General features: G+C 45.2%; 1 protein-coding gene across 5 annotated transcripts in view; it reads right to left on the bottom strand.

The window, feature by feature from the left end:
* The window catches only part of KCNC1 (potassium voltage-gated channel subfamily C member 1), a 130618-nt gene extending 118942 nt beyond the window's left edge, over nt 1–11676 (bottom strand). For 2 of the 5 annotated variants that reach the window (XM_081202122.1, XM_081202125.1), the window contains exon 1: nt 9601–11674. In XM_081202122.1, the coding sequence (XP_081058248.1) occupies nt 9601–10170 (570 nt within the window). In that variant the 5' untranslated portion in view covers nt 10171–11674. Of the gene's footprint in view, nt 1–9600 lie in introns of all 5 variants that reach the window. The other 3 variants (XM_081202124.1, XM_081202121.1, XM_081202123.1) reach the window with 3 other exon arrangements.
* Between the last annotated feature and the right edge of the window lie 604 nt (nt 11677–12280).

Raw genomic sequence — 12280 nt, 5'->3', positions numbered from 1 at the left:
CCGGCGCCCAGAAGCTTGGGGCACGCTGAGCTCCGCACGCCCCAAGCTTCGGGATTAGCGCTCCGCTAGCCGTGTCTAGGCTGCGGATAGCAGCCTGCTTCCCGGAGCGTCGGGCGCCCTGAAAGCAGAGCTCCCGGCGCTTTGGGAACACATCCGCAGCATGGGGACCCTTGCAGGAGCTCCCCGCAAGCTTCCCCACGCTGCGGATAGCAGCCTGCCGCCCGGCGGGTGGGGCACCCTGAAGCAGAGCGCCCCTCGCGCCAGGCATACATCCGCAGCGTGGGGAGCCCTGCAGCAGTTCCCCACAAGGCTCCCCAAGCTGCGGATAGCAGCCTGCCGCCCGGCGGGTAGGGCGCCCTGAAGCAGAGCGCCCCGCGCGCTAGGCAGACATCAGCCAGCCCCACAAGCTCGGGGGACAGCAGGGAGGCGCAGCGCCACTATCCCGCTGTTCCTCGACCTGGTTCGGTTTCCCTGACCTGCTTTTGGGGGGGAAATAAAGGGAAATTTTTTTTCCTTTATTTCCCCCCCAAAAAACTAGGCGCGTCCTATGGTCCGGTGCGTCCAATCGTGCGAAAAATACGGTACATCATAATGAATAGTCGGCAGCATAGAGTGTAAGAGGCTATTGATGGCTGCATCACATACCCCAGAATTGTTTAGCTTTTGCACAGCTGCTCAAGCTCCTAGCATGAGGCAGCTGCATCACAAACAGGCTGGTGCCCCACTAATGCTGTAGCACCAGTGACTGTGAGGTATTGCACTGGAATGGTGTCAGATCCCATTTATGATCATTAGGTGATGAAATGTTCTCACACTCAGGAACTGAAAGCCTAGCTCTTCATTCTCTGGGCAGTTACACTGCAGGAGCTTATGGGCTAGGTGCATTACAAAAGAATGCAAAGATCCAAATCATCTTGTCAAAAACAGGTCTTCCCAAGTGGTTTTATGAATCAAGTTGTGACATCCAGGTTTTTCAGTCTAACATTTCCAGATTTAAAAGATTGTTGCATTTTTATTGTATTGTGTAAGATCCAAAGAATCATAGACTTGCAGAGTTGGAAGGGACTGCAAGGGATATTTAGTCTAGCCCCCTGCAATGCAGGGCTCTCAATTAAATCACCTATGACAGATGGCCATCCAACCTCTGATTAAATACCTCCAGTGAAGCAGAGTTGCCCACCTTCCAAAAGAGTCTGTTCCACTACACCTCTTATTGTCAGAAAGTAGCTCAGTTAAGTAGATTTCCCCCCCCCCCATCAAGAAAAAGTCTTTTTTAATTTTAACAAATGTTGTATGTTCAGAGTGCAGGGGGTCTCTGGATTTGGCTCCAGAAACATGCAATGATAAGAAAAGCATCTGCCCACATATATTGCCCTGTGAAAAAGTTCACAATGTAAACCGTGCAGAAATGTCTGAATGTGTAGTGAGCCAGAATGAAAACAGCTAGAGGTTCCATTGTTGCTATTAGTAGGAGTTAATCACCGGTACTGGTTAATAACAGATATTATTTGCAATAGTATAATGAGATCATACACAAGCTGCTTGAGGTTGTTGATTTACACATGTATTTAGGCTTTTAACCCACTCTGTCCTGAAAGCTCATGTATATATGTTTAGTTTTTGAATTGTTAGCATATCCTGTTGTTAAAGAGCACAAGGAACACATTGTATTATGGCGTTAGCTAGACCAAACATACCCCATGGCAGGACCATCTACATTCCAGCTTACATCCCTACACATGCATGCGCACACACATACATTAAAAAGGATCAAACTACACTATGGGTCAATCTACTAAAGTGAAGCTGCACCACAAAAAAAGTTGTTGCAAACCTCAGGACAGACAGAACCATTTAAAAACAAAAATACAGGAACTAAAATTATGGATTCCTGGCCCCTCCACCAAAAAGCTGGGTCAATAAAGTTCATAGTGCTACTTTATGTGTCCCTATTATTGTATGACTTGCCTCATGTTCCTTTTTTTCACACAAAGTAACATTAGGCATCTATACCAAGAAAGGTCTTGGTAAACTGTCCTAATCATAAACTTCAGATGTATATTTATATCCACTGCTGTTGAATCATAGCCTCTCTGACTGTCATGCTACTTGATGTAACTCAATGCTACCAAAATAATCTGGATATTATAGCTAGAACAAAGGAATGTGAGAAAGAGTGATATGTCAAGTTCCTTTGAAGGATAAAGTGAAAATCTGATTACTTGGTGAATTTCCTATTCTCTTTTACATTTTTCTCCTCAATTTGCTCCCTGAATAAGTAAGGTGTATATAGTGAGGGGTGGGGAGTATTTGATCCCCTGCTAAATTTGCCAATTTGCTCTCTGACGAAGAAATGACCAGTCCATAATTTTAATGGTAGGTTTATTGTAGCTGTGAGAGATAGAAGAACAACAGGAAAAACCCCAGAAACCCAAAAGACAGAAGTCAGAGATTGATGTGCATTATAGTGAGTGAAATAAGTATTTGATCCCTTTGCAAAAGATGACTGTACTTGGTGGCAAAACCCTTGTTGGCAATTACAGAGGTCAGACGTTTCTTGTAGGTGGCCACCAGGTTTGCACACATCTCAGGAGGTATTTTGTCCCACTCCTCTGATGTGTAGCTACTCGAACCTTCAGCTCCCTCCACAGATTTTTGATGGGATTAAGGTCTGGAGACTGGCTAGGCCACTCCAGGACTTTAATGTGCTTTTTCTTGAGCCACTCCTTTGTTGCCTGGGCCGTGTGTTTTGGGTCATTGTCATGCTGGAATACCCATTCTCGACCCATTTTCAATACCCTGGGCTGAGGGAAGGAGGTGCTCACCCAAGATTTGACGATACATGATCCCGTCCATCGTCCCTTCGATGTGTTGAAGGTGTCCTGTCCCCTTAGCATAAAAACACCCCCAAAGCATAATATGTCCCCCTCCATGTTTGACGGTGGGGATGGTGTTCTTGGGGTCGTAGGCAGCATTTCTCCTCCTCCAAACATGGCGAGTTGAGTTGATGCCAAAGAGCTCGATTTTGGACTCATCTGACCACAACACTTTCACCCAGTTCTCCTCTGAGTCATTCAGATGTGCATTGGCAAACTGCAGGCGGGCCTGTACATGCAGGTCTACAATCTTGTCCCTGACATCCTTGGACAGCTCTTTGGTCTTGGTCATGGTAGCTACTTTGGAATCTGCTGGATTGATTGCTTCTGTCGACAGGTGTCTTTTGTACAGGTACTGTAACGAGCTGGGATTACAGGTAAGACCTCTCCCTTACAGCAGTGCTTCTAATCTCAGCTCGTTACATACAGTGAAGATACCAGGTAGCCCAACATCTGGCTGGTTGATAGGGGATCAAATACATATTTCACTTATTATAATGCACATCAATCTCTGAGAGCCAGTATGGTGTAGTGGTTAAGAGCAGTAGTCTCGTAATTTGGGGAACCGGGTTCGCGTCTCCGCTCCTCCACATGCAGCTGCTGGGTGACCTTGGGCCAGTCACACTTCTTTGAAGTCTCTCAGCCCTGTCACCTCACAGAGTGTTTGTTGTGGGGGAGGAAGGGAAAGGAGAATGTTAGCCGCTTTGAGACTCCTTAAAGAGAGTGAAAGGCGGGATATCAAATGCAAACTCTTCTTCTTCTACTACTACTTTTGTCTTCTGGGTTTCTGGGGATTTCCCTGTTGTTCTTCTGTCTCTCACAGCTACAATAAACCTACCATTAAAATTATGGACTAGTCATTTCTTCGTCAGAGGGCAAATGGGCAAATTTATCAAGGGATCAAATACTTTCCCCTCTCACTGTAAGAGTGTCAAGCTTCTCCTAAACTTTAAGCTCACAGGGCACTCTCATGTGAGATCGATTCTGGCACAGTGGATGGCAAGAGACTCATGAAAATTTTGTTTAAGCATAGGTAACTATTTTGTCATGGGGCATTACATGACTGGTATTAATTTTCATAAAATATCTTACTCCATTAGAATCATGGGAGGCCATTATTTCAACAAAGAACTCTTTGTTGCAGAGGAAAAACCCGTATTTCCTTAGCTTTTTAAAAAGAAAATTTTAATATAACTCCCTAATAATTCTTACCTATGCCCTTTCCTCCATCATAAATAAATGAAATTAAAGGCTTCTTTGGAGAAGCCCATAAAGCAATAAAGTTGCTAATTCTTTTTGCCCTTGTTCCACTCTTTTCTCTTCTGTTCATCTTCCTTTTCTCTCTTTTGAATCACATCTTCCTGGTCACCTCTCCTCACTCTTCCTGCCAGTAAAATATTTTCCTTGCATTGGAATGGCTCTTCACATTTTTGTTACCAGTGGGAGACTTAGGAATGCCAACCTTTGAGAAATTCTTCAATGAACAATTTGTATGCAGGTGCCCACATTGCTGTGTCTTTTGGTCCTTCCATATAGTCTTCCTGAATGCAAGGATGACCAATCTTAAACAAGGCTGGTGGACGTCAAGAGTATTGCAAACAATGAATTTAAAGAGGTTGGTTATCAAGTTGTTGTCAGTTCTATTCACTATCTCATCATGTAACACAAAATAAAGACTATGGTCTTTGCTTCAAGTTATTTGGATGGTGTTAACGTGATATGTTCACCGTACATTCAGTAGAACTTTTTGCCATTGAATTTCTTGGTGGTTTTGAAATGTCAGTAACAAATGATGCAAATTCATCCTGCCCTAGGACTGCTGTCAGTTGAGATTTCATCCCTTTTCACCCTTTTCTACTCCCTCCACATATTTCCCTGCCCTTCATGACTGTTTGTCCCTTTGCCACTATCTCTTTCCTCCCATCACTGCTGACCAGGAAGCTGTTTTTATCATTACCTTGTATAGGAAATTCTCTTTCAGACAGCTCTCCCAAATCTGTTTCTTCAGCTAGCACAGAGTGGCATCAGTCAAAGTGGCTAAACACATGTAATTGGGGGAGTTGGTGGCGGAAGAGGGAAACAACATTTGCTTCAGAGAGCATCTTGCAGTCAAAATAAACAGCTTCCATTTAACATTGATATAGGAAATCCAGTGACACCAACTATCCCTTTCCATACCCACTACCATCTCCTGTTTGGGTCTCATCGAGCTAAAAAGCTTTGGAAGATGGAATTTACAGAATTCACTAGCCTATAAGTAAGTTCCTCTGAAATCAAACAGGAATTACGGGAGTTTATTCAAGATGCTAAATATTCAAGGTCAAACTGCTGACTCCTGCTGGGTTTCATCGGCTACTTGTTTAAACTCTACTTATGTGAAAGTTTTGCTACATATCATTGGGGGGTTATTCAAAAGATCTCTTAAATTGTTTTATAACCATACCTAGACAGGGAAGAAATCTAGGTATTTAGACACTGTTTAAACCTCAGATCAGCAGCTAATTCATTTCAAGGGATGGTCACTTTGGGGAAGATTTGGAGGGTAGTAGACTCTGCCCTCAAAGTAGACTGCAAGCAAGCTGTTGCAAGTGCACCACTTCCCCTCCTGACCTATCTTTGCATCGGGGGGGGGGGAGTTTTAAGATTAAGAACTAAGTTTTGTTTAACATTTATGCAAAAGACTCATACAGTGATACAGTATTTGTGACCTCCACATCCCTATGAAATAATACAGCAATATAGTTGATACCAGAAAATATCAGTCCAGCAGACCTTCTTAAGCAGCAATTCTTCCGCCTTTATTTCTAGGACAAGGTAAAAGGTAAAGGACGCCTGGACTGTTAAGTCCAGTCAAAGGTGACCATGGGGTTATGGCGCTCATCTCGCTTTCAGGCTGAGGGAGCCAGCACTTGTCTACAGACAGCTTTCTGGGTCATGTGGCCAGCCTGACTAAACCGCTTCTAGTGCAACGGAACACAGTGGCGGAAACCAGAGCGCATAGAAATGCTGTTTGCCTTCCCGCCACAGTGTTACCTGTTTATCTACTTGCGCTCGTGTGCTTTTGAACCGCTAGGTTGGCAGGAGGTGGGGCAGAGCAGCAGGAGCTCATTCCATTGCGGGGATTCGAACCGCTGACCTTCTGATCTGCAGAGGCTCAGTGGTTTAGACCACAGCGCCACTCTGCTGCAACAAAACATCGCAGTGTGGAGTGCTCTTGTTCAGTATCTCAGCCAGCCATGGTACTTCCAGGTACTCCATTCTATTTCCCTTGTCCCCCAGATTTTCTGTTCCCTCCACAATAGTTGGTCAATGTTCTGTTGAGGATTTTCAATTCTTGTTAGGCTGTTTTTAGATCCACCTGGGCTTTTTCTAAAGAGCTTTTGAACTTCTTCAGATTTTAGGTTGCTTCCTGCTGAAACCTCTCTTACATGTGGCTGCTTCTGCTTTGGTTACATAAGGATTCACACTCAGAATGAGTAAGCTATTAGTCTAGGAGATAATTGTTCTCAATCACAGGATTGGCTTTTATTCATTAGGTTACAAATAAGTACTTGTTTTTTCTGGATTTTGTATCTGTACTATGTGAGAAGTATTATGTCAAGCAATATTTCATTTAAAACATCTGCCTGTGAGGCTTTAAAATTAAGATAAAATAAATTCACAAGTATCTGTAAATTTATTGATAGAAACTGGTGTTTTGTCAAGCACGGGTAGCTATACTTTATAGCAGTTTTTAGATCATTCCTTTCTTTTTTGGACATCCAATGCGAGAAAGAAAACAGACCTGTATAGATGGCTCTGTCATGAACAGCAAAGTTGAAATGCTGAATCGTGTCCTTCAAACACTTCCTAAGAAATATTGATGTCTGCATGTGAATATGTGGCACAGATGGGGGGCACGCAACACACACGCATGCATTGGGGTGGGATTAAAAAAAACTATTCTATTCAATATTTGAGTAATAAATACTTTACTGTATAGTTTTAGGATGCTTTCATGGACAACTTTAGGACATGAGAAAAATTAAAATGTGGGGAAGATTTGGTCACAATTGTAGCCCAGGAAAAAGGTGATTCACTGTAGGAGTTTTGTACCCCCAAAGGCTTCAGAATCTTCAAAGATTTTGTAAATGTGAGATTCACCTTCAGCCCCACAGTCACATGTTTATTACAGGACAATTGTGTATACTTAAATATAAAACCATTTGAAAACTTCCAAGCCTAAATGTACAGTAATTTGCAAGCCTCAATCTGATGTAGGCATTTTAGAACTATACAGTTCTTAAATAAAACTGTGCATGTATTTTCCCTAGATGAACACTTTATTTGGTGTAATTGACTTTTTAAAAATAGTGTGTATGTAAATGAGCCTATTGATTCTTCTTCATGGCTTCTGTAGCTAGTTTGAGGTCTTTGTGGTGTTTTCTATTAAATTACCATAGCACAGCTCTGAGTACTCCTTTATATACACAACACATCCATTAGTTTCTATTTGCATTATTAGGTGCTGAAGGTCTGCTAATGTATCCATTAATAGCTATGAACATATTAGACAAAGCTTTTTTAAAAAATTAAATTTCTGCATGTTGTCTTACTCCTTATAGACAGTGCAAAACCTGCATAGAAGGTCATGAATTAAAGGAAAATTAGCCATTTGCAATAGCTTTTGGACAATGGCAAATGCAACCCAAAAGCTTAATACACCCCACAAACCCATATCAAAAACCCAGCTAAAAAATGGACAGTAAAATAAACAAATTAAGAGAACAAAAATTATCCAGCTATATCTTTTGACAGAGGTACTTATAAATGGAATGCATGATTGTTCATTACCAGAATTGATACAAGTCACACCAAAATCATGAATTACACCCCACAGGTGCTTTCTACGGTTGTTGCCCCATGGTCAGATGAAGCCTGAGCAAGAGGCCATTGGTACAACTAGCTCAGCAATGTGTTTTGCCCTGACTAGCAGTGGATCTCCAGGATGTCTTCCTCAGCTCTGCTGCCTGAAACCATTTTAACCAGAGGTGCCACAAATTCCACTTTAGAATGAAAAGCATGTGCTTCAGCACTAAGCTACAGCATCTCTTCCGATATAGGATCTTTGCTCTGCACAATGCCAGCTGGGACAATGCATGCCTGGTCCTAGTCTGTGTGTAATTCAGTATCTATGGGGGAAGAGGGGAGACTCCATTTCAAATCCAGTTTGTGTTCATATTATACTTTCTTAGAGAAAGCCAGCAGGATCTGTCTGAAAAAAACAAGTACTTGACCTTCTCTATACAGTTTCATGTCCTCTTGCAAAATATCACTGGGATCCAAGTGTTGCTGCTCAAGAACACCATTGTTTTATGATCTAGCAAATATTTAATTAATCTTTACTACACACAATGTAAAGACTCACAGCTTTACATATTAAACTTGCTAATGTGGTACGAAATCTCTGAATAGTATATAATGGGGAGTAATCAAAAAGAGCCAAGCCAGAGCTCTCACTCTACACATCTCATTCATTCCTTTGCCAGCCTGGCACCATTTTCCATTTTAAGATACGAGCTGAGCTTTATGCTTCCAGTAAGTAACAAAATTTGGTTTCTGTGCCCAGTAAGTCATCTCGTGTTTGTCATCAAATTGGCTGCTCTTCATGTATACAACCATTTTCCAAGTATCTTTTCATTTTTTTGCATTCTCTACCCACACAAATATATTTTCATTTTTTGTCTTGTCTATCCACACAAACATGCACTCAGGAAGAAAACATCCATGATAGCGGATGGGGGAAACAACAGCAACCATAGTTTTAACACACATCCATACACCCGTCCACTTAAGACCTCAGAAAAGTGAAGCAACTTTTCCCATTCAATCTTTCTCTTCATTTCCCCCCACTGCTTCCAAAAAGCAGCTGCATGACATTTCAACAGCCCCCACTGACGTCAGTGTGTGTTTGGCTGGTGACATCAGAGGGAGCAGAATCTGTCCCTAGATTAGCACAGGAGCATCTTTCACCCCATCAGCAAAGAGACCAATTTTTCAACGTCTATTGTCTGTCTTGTTCACATTCACATTAATAAGCCGGACACAAAACTCATTTTCTCTTGCTTCCAAATGCTGGCATGAGGAAGAAGGAATCTTCCTCCTGCTCTGCAATAAGATATACTTTGCATGCATGTCTTGATATGAGTCACCTCAGTTTAATAACACAATTGCTAAAGTGAAGGCTGAACCTGGAGCATCATATCTGGCCTTTGGGTTGGAAATCAGATAAATGAAAATGCCATTCAGCTCAATCAAAAAACCCATCATACAAGCCTTCAGTCAAGTGGCTGTAGTAATGAATACCTCTTCACTTTGTTGCGAAAAATGGTAGGTAACTCAGTAGAGAAATATGACTACAAAATATTGCTCAGGCAGTTACTTGGGTGACTATCAAAAGATGTCTACTTAAAATGGATTGCAATATTGGGTCTTTGTTATAATGTTCAATCTCCTCCTGGTGTGTTGTGCCCTTGTATCTGCCCTTGTTCTGAAGTGCTGGCTTCACTCACGTGGTGCCAGCCTTAGAAGGCATGTGGCTTCCCTTACCTGCCCTTAAGTGGAGAGGCCCTGCATGGTTTGCAGCACATGAAATGCAACCAGGAACTGGTGAACAGCACCAAGTTAGAAACCCTTGTAGAGTTTGTGTAAATAAGGTATTCTGAGTGATGGTTGTTTGGCTTACCCTTGCATATCTGGAGGAATAGGGATCCTCAAATAGTGCCCAGATACGGGGCTGCCACCTCTTCCAAAAGCCCCCAGGCCTTCCATCTGGAGAATCACTGAGTGCCAGGCGTTTAGTCATCTCCAGCTCCTCCTCACCATCACCTGAGTCTCCAGTGCCATCTGCATCTCCATCATCAGCACTATTATCCAGAGGTGCCCCACCAAAACTGTCAAGGGCCTCTTCAGCATCACGGTGCTGCCTGTAGGTCATCCAGCAACAGGGCTCCACATCGGTTTCATCAATGCCCCAGAAGGCCAGCTCCTCCTCATATAGAGGTCCACAGACATCTGCTGGGCAGTGCAGCTTACCTGTGCGGTAGTAGTTCAGGATATGGGCAAAGACACCTGGGTGCCGGTCAAAGAAGAACTCATCTGTGCGGGGGTCATAGTCAAAGTGACTGTGGGCATCCGGCTCCGCGATCCAGGCCAATCGAGTGCCGGGCAAGGTGCGTAAGGTGCTGCGGTAAGTCTGATGCCTAGTCCCTCCCACATTGATCACAATGCGATCGCTCTCATCGCCCTGGCCCATCTCGTCTCTTATTAGGCATGTCGTGGACTCATCCAAACAAGCACAACACACAACAAGCACATAAGGGGGCGTCTGCTCATCTGCAATCAATAACTAACTTGATACCTCTCCTATGTGGGGAAGAGGTGCCCCTATCAAGGGCATCCACTGGTCTTGGCCTCTTATACCCTTCACTCCCACAGGGGCAAAGTCAAGAGTACCAGTGAAAGTTAATGATGGCAGATTTGGGTTCTTTACTGGCAAATTGAAACTCATACAAGCCTCATTTAAAATAAGAATATGCCGGATATCCAAGAACAGTGATTGTGAGATATGGTTGGGTAGGTAGGGGTGAGTGTTAGAGTGGGGAAGGGGGGTTGCTTCCTCAATTAAGATGTATCAATTAATAAATCTAGTGGGACATAGCTGACCTACAAAGCGGGTTCAGTGGGGAAGATTGGTGGTGGCAGGGGCATGCAACAAGAGGCTGGAGGCAGTGGAGTAAGGGGTCCACAACACAACACACACATACACAGACACAAATAAGGTGGGAGGAAGAAAGTGGGCAGATACCAATGCCCAGCTGCAGCAATCAAACCCAATCTCTTGAAGATGCTGATGTTTGTAAAACAAAAATCGTTCTGTACTGGCGTCCTAGGAGCAGAGGCAGGAGCAAGAGGTGGCTGCTAGGAAGAGCTCAACACGTAGCAATCCTATTATTTAGGCAGGGTTGTGAAAAACCACAACCAGCAACTAGATGGATGGTGATAACGACGAAGCAATAACAAATCAGCAACGGAATATATAGAGAGATAGAGATAGCTGACAATTCTCCAGATGTAGCTCTCCGATTCAAACAAAAGACCACCAAATCCGTACGCGTCGCCTTCAATCTTCGCTTCCTCTTCGGCTCCCTCCTTGTTGATGCCGATCACACTTTGCAGCCGCCCGAAAGGCGCCTTCGGCCCCTCAGCTTTGGCCGGATCGCCCCCCACCTTCCCCGCCACCAGCGGTGACTTAGGCACGCGACGTGGGCTCGCCTTTGCTTCGGGCAGCGTGGTGCTGAAATGGACAGCGCTCCCGCAGCCCTTGACTAGTAGCGCTTCCCTTGACGGGAGGCTGCCACTGGGGATGGATGGATGAAAGGCGATGAGAGGGGTCGAAAGGGAGGTGGGCAGGCAAAAAGGGATCGGGAACGGGGGGGTCTTTATTCCTCCTTCCCTACGTGTCGGGCTGAGGCGAGCAGGCGATCCAGGCAGCTTGGGGAAGCCTCAGGTGGATTGTGCTGAGGGAGGTGGACAATCAGCGCGTCTCTGTCTGCTCCTCCCTCCCTCGCGCCCGCCGCCCAAGAGCTCTCGCAGGTGGTGCTGAAGGAAGGCTGGGTGCCAGAGAACTCGCCGCCGCCGCGCTTGCCGTTCTTCGCTGCTTCGTCCAGCCAGCCCGGTCTCCGGACACTTCAGCACCGCGCAGGCGCGCTGGGCTCTGAATAGAGCAGTTCTTCCCGGGTCCTAATGCAGCGCGGGGAGGCAGCGCCTGGCAGCTACACGCGCGCCAGTGTCACCTGGAGTGGAAAGGCAGAGACACAGAGGGGGGGGGGCGCACAGCAAGGCGGCCAAAGGGAGGGTGCGAATTTCTCAGCCGGGGAGGGAGGGAGAGGGCGGAGGGGATCGCACCTCTGAATGGGATGTCACACAGCTGGAGAAGATCCCGGGGAGCGGTCCCGATTCGGATCTCTCCCTCGGAATGAATGGATTGGGGGGGGCGCACCGGAAAGACCCCGGGGTTGGGCAACCTGCTGCTTCTCTCTGGAAGCCTTAAGAGCGAGAGGCAGCGTGCTGAGCCAGAGGGAGCCTGGGATTGCCATTGTCTACCTTGCTGCCAGCGATTAATGTGGGGACTGCAGGAGACGGCAGGGCTGGGCCTGACGAAGGGTCTTGCTAGCTTTCCTTTGGCTTTTTATTTCGAGAAAGACATAGAAAGGACTGCCTTGAGCCTCCTTTCGTCAACGTGAAAAGATGCACTCAGGCAATTTGGGGAGGGGTGCGTGAGGGAGGGGGGAAGGCAGAGAAGCGGCCGCTCCTCTCAGCCCTTTGCCATAGAAAGCAGCATTTGACATTAGCTTGGCAACCTT

This window comes from Podarcis bocagei (assembly GCF_964188305.1).
Source record: "Podarcis bocagei genome assembly, chromosome: 1".
NCBI classification, from domain to species: Eukaryota; Metazoa; Chordata; class Lepidosauria; order Squamata; family Lacertidae; genus Podarcis; species Podarcis bocagei.
This window is presented reverse-complemented; position numbering and strand designations above follow the sequence as displayed.